Below are 4,362 nucleotides of genomic sequence, written 5' to 3' on the forward strand. Positions count from 1 at the left end.
GTTATCTCATTTAATCCTCACAACAATTTCCAAGGTTGGTATTGCTACTATTATTCTTGCTTCACAGAAGAAGAAAAGTAACTTCCACATGGTCGAAGGAGGTGGATTCCAGAGCAGTTAGATACCATGCATTTGGCCTTAGGTTATTGCGGGAGACCAGCTCCCGCAGGTGGGGGGGGGGAATCCCTTCAGGTGGAGGCGGAGTCGGCTAGGAAAAAATGCTTGGAGACACAGGAGCTCTTTTTCAAGAAGAAGTGTCTCACTTTATTTTACAGCATGCCCCTTTTTATACCTGGCAGTTTAACCATTGTTCCATTAGTATCAGGGTTTTACTTCCTCATAATTCTTATGCTCCAGGGTACAGCTAGACCTTTTCTATGCTAAAGACTAACTTATCCCAACTATGCCCAAATCCCTCCACCCTCAATGACTGCGATCAAGGCCTGAGCCTCTACATAATTGCCTAAAGGATGGTTACCATGACTACCCAACATTTATTCTAAAAACTATTGTCTAAACAGGATCTTAAGATTTACAGGGTGTGTACTTTGACCTTTACTAAGAGACTAGTAGTGTGACTAAAATTGCCTTTAGTGTATAAAATGTAATTATTGTGATATTATCTATTAGAAGGGGTGTAAGATCTTCGTCCTACTGGGGGGCATCCAAAGGGGAATTTAAATTCTTTACGATATAAAGCAGTATCTGTTTCTCAGTCAGAGCTTCAGAATTTGCCACAATTGCAGTGCGCTTGGCCATGTCAGATACTGAGGCGCAGACGGCTCCCGGCAGGTTATAATCACAAAGTGCATAGCAAATGGCCTGAAAACAAGTGGCCGCTCATTTCTTCCCCAGCTTGCCTCACTTCACTCTCCGGCATCTTTTAATCAGGTGCGTGGCAACGTGGTGAACTCCGGTCAAGTTCCCTGAAGTGGCAGGTAGCAGATGTCTGATCTGGAACCACCTCCGCTAACAGTTAGTTATAGGACCTTGAGCAAGCTGCTCCTCTTTTCCAGGCTTCCATTTTTTCCATCGAGGTATTGATGGTTTCTACGGCATCTTAAATATTACAGCTGCAGGTCTGATCTTTTGCACTGGTCTCTAGCTCACTATTGTTTCCCCAGCTGCAGCATGCAACTAACTCGTATCATCCCTCACACTCTTCCAGTTTCTAGTACATTTTGGCTGTGTCCCGTTTTTGAAGATATGTTTACCAAGTCTGTTGTCACCCCTCTCTCTTCTAGTGGAAACCCCAACCGGTCAATGGCCAATGAAAGCTACACCAGGGTCACCGAGTTCGTTTTCACAGGTTTGAATTACAAGCCACAATTGCAGGTCTTTCTTTTCCTGCTTTTTCTGAGTTTCTACATCATCAACCTCACAGGAAACTTGGGTATGATTATGCTGATACGGATCGATTCCCGCCTTCGCACGCCCATGTACTTTTTCCTCAGCCACTTGTCCTTTGTGGACATCTGCTTCTCCTCAGTTGTGAGCCCCAAGATGCTCAATGACTTTTTTGTGAAGAAGAAAACCATTTCTTTCTTGGGCTGTGCTTTGCAGCACTGGTTCTTAGGGTTCTTCGTGGCAGCAGAGTGTTTTCTCTTGGCGTCCATGGCCTATGACCGCTATGTAGCCATTTGTAACCCTTTATTGTATGCAGTTGCCATGTCCCAGAGACTCTGTATCCGGCTGGTGGTCGGTCCCTATGTCATCGGGTTCATGAACACCATGACTCATACAACAAATGCATTTCGTCTCCCTTTTTGTGGCCTCAATGTCATCAATCATTTCTTCTGTGATATATACCCACTGCTTTCCCTTGTATGTGCTGACACGGGGCTCAACAAGTTGGTAGTTTTCATCGTGGCTGGAGCTGTGGGAGTCTTCAGTGGTCTGACTATCCTGGTCTCCTACATTTATATCCTCACTGCCATCCTGAGGATCCGCTCAGCCGATGGGAGGCGCAAAGCCTTCTCCACCTGCTCTGCTCACCTCACAGCCGTCTCCATCCTGTATGGTACTCTTTTCTTTATCTATGTACGACCTAGTGCAAGTTTCTCCCTGGAGCTCAATAAAACGGTGTCCGTGTTTTACACAGCAGTGATCCCCATGTTGAACCCACTTATCTACAGCTTGAGGAACAAAGAGGTCAAAGATGCCATCCACAGAATGGTTGCTAAGAGGAAGTCTTGTAGGGCCTAAATTCTTATCTAGAAAGGAAATTGAGGGAGAACTCTAAAAGGACAGACTAATGGTGTGGGCTCCAAAGATTCCAGGCCAGTTGTTGCAAGTGTTTGGGGGCTGGTTCACACCCCTTTAACTATTCATCCATCCAGTTATTTATGCATTTGGTCAATTAGTGTAGATTTATTAAGTCCTGTATATGATCTTTTCTCTGTAACATACCAATATTATAGTTCAAGCCCACAGTCCATTTAATTTTGCTTCTCTTGGACATCTCACCATCCAATTATTTTCAGAAACTTGATTTAATTTCAGTTATTGTTTTGTTTTAAATCATTCTAGGAATATGTTTTCTCTTCCTGCTGACTCCTTGGCATTGGAGTTTTAAAAAATGCGGGACTGTAGGTTTTGTGCTCACATCTAGCTCCCAATGACAGGAATCTGTAAAAAAAAAAGATGTTGATTTCATGTTTAAACTTATGAATGGAGTGAAATGCTTGGCTGTAAACACCAGTTTTTGGGGTGACCCTAACACAAACAACTACATATATCTCAGGTACTGAAGACGGATCTGTGTTCATTTACAGTAGTAAGAGACCTGTGCTCAGTCTATGGTATTTCACACCTGAAATAACTTCTGATAGAATGAGTTAAGCCTATATTTTCTTAGGACTCGGTTTTCTGGAAGATGTTTAGAGGGTTACCTAAACTTCTCTAGGTTGGGGCTTGGTTGTGCATATGATAATGCCTTCCTAACCCTGTTAATGAAGTTCATTACCCAGTCAAGATGGACAGAGAAATGCTGTAGTTAAACTTAGGCTCTTAGTCTAGAGCTACATGTTCCTGTAAGGTCAGTAGGTTGGTAGCATCACAAGGAAGTACATGCATGCCATTCAGCTTGATGGTTGTGACTCCTGGGCATGATGAGGGCTGGGCAGCCTTTGGGTTTGAGACATGATGGACCGTCACTGCCTAGGAAGAGTGGGCACCCATGCCAGGCTATCCATGTCCTCTCAGGGACCCAGGAAGTCTGCCCAGTTCTATCTTATTTTTCTTGATCTAGACTTGTCTCTTGACTTTGGAATGAAGACACAAAAAGGAGAGAGTTTCACTGAAGAAATGGTTCAGCATTCTTAGATGACATTGCAATGTCATGGCTAAATTGTTACAGAAATGTCCTCAGAATTTTAAAGAACTCTTAGTTGCACCTATTTTCCCAAAATAAATTTAGAAAAGTTAATGAAGAAGTCTTCTCTGAAAATCACTGTCTGCCTACAGGTTGGCCAGATAAATAAGTTTTCTAAACTTTTTCTTGCTTTTCTACATACAAGGTGCTATGGGCTATTTTTAAATTGATTACTGAATAATGCACAATCTCTGAAAATAGAAAATGGATCAGTGAGTACTTACACAATTGTAGCATCTGTATAGCTATGGGGGCCTTAGAGATCAGCTTATCCTAACCAGATGACTGGCTGGTCATTGAGGCTTGGGGAAAAAGGTCTTTTTATTACCTTATGCATTATAAAAGCCCAGAATATGACTTGCCATCAAATGTATCTATGGCGGATTCATTTAAACTTCAGGAACCTTGTTTTTGAGTGAGTTTCCTAAGTGGCATAAGATTTCTCCCAGACTATTCATTGGAAATGGTAGAGAAGCAAAATAATAAAACAAAAAGAAACAAAATTTAGAGCTGGAAGACCTCACATGTTTATTCAACAAATAATTATTGAACTTCCTTTGTGTGCCAGGCACTGAGCCTGGTATTGCATACAGCAGTGAAGAAAATAAACATCATTCCTGCATCCATAGAGTTTATAGAATATGAGATCTAAGATGTACTTGTGTTCATTACCCTTTTGATATATCAGTCAGGGTCATAATGAGATACACAGGAATAATGATAGTATCCACCATATCATAAGACTACTGTGAAGATTAAATTCAGGATTCATGTGGAATCACTTCATACACTATAAACATACTTTGCTGCTTCCTAATAAAAACTATGTAGTGAAAACTGCAACATTTTGGAACCACAGTGTTATCTTAAATGTGCCAGACCCCCACTATGTGTTCCTTTGCAGAATCTTAGAGAATGCAATAATCGGAGGGGAAGTGGAGGCAACACGTGACAGGAGATATAGCCACCTGAATTCTAATCCTAAATCC

At 41.8% G+C, this 4,362-nt stretch overlaps 1 protein-coding gene across 1 annotated transcript; it reads left to right on the forward strand.

Annotated features, from left to right (window-relative positions):
* The first annotated feature begins 1,263 nt into the window (after window positions 1–1,263).
* Window positions 1,264–2,205, forward strand: LOC109371642 (olfactory receptor 1009-like). The gene has a single exon (XM_019624260.1). It carries the CDS (start codon window positions 1,264–1,266, stop codon window positions 2,203–2,205), a length of 942 nt encoding a protein of 313 aa, XP_019479805.1.
* Window positions 2,206–4,362: the final 2,157 nt, after the last annotated feature.

Source organism: Hipposideros armiger, unplaced genomic scaffold (assembly GCF_001890085.2).
Source record: "Hipposideros armiger isolate ML-2016 unplaced genomic scaffold, ASM189008v1 scaffold_582, whole genome shotgun sequence".
Taxonomy (NCBI): Eukaryota; Metazoa; Chordata; class Mammalia; order Chiroptera; family Hipposideridae; genus Hipposideros; species Hipposideros armiger.

What these genes read in the sequence shown, in the direction of transcription:
- LOC109371642 (XM_019624260.1), top strand. Translation starts at nt 1,264, where the DNA reads ATGGCCAATGAAAGCTACACCAGGGTCACCGAGTTCGTTTTCACAGGT.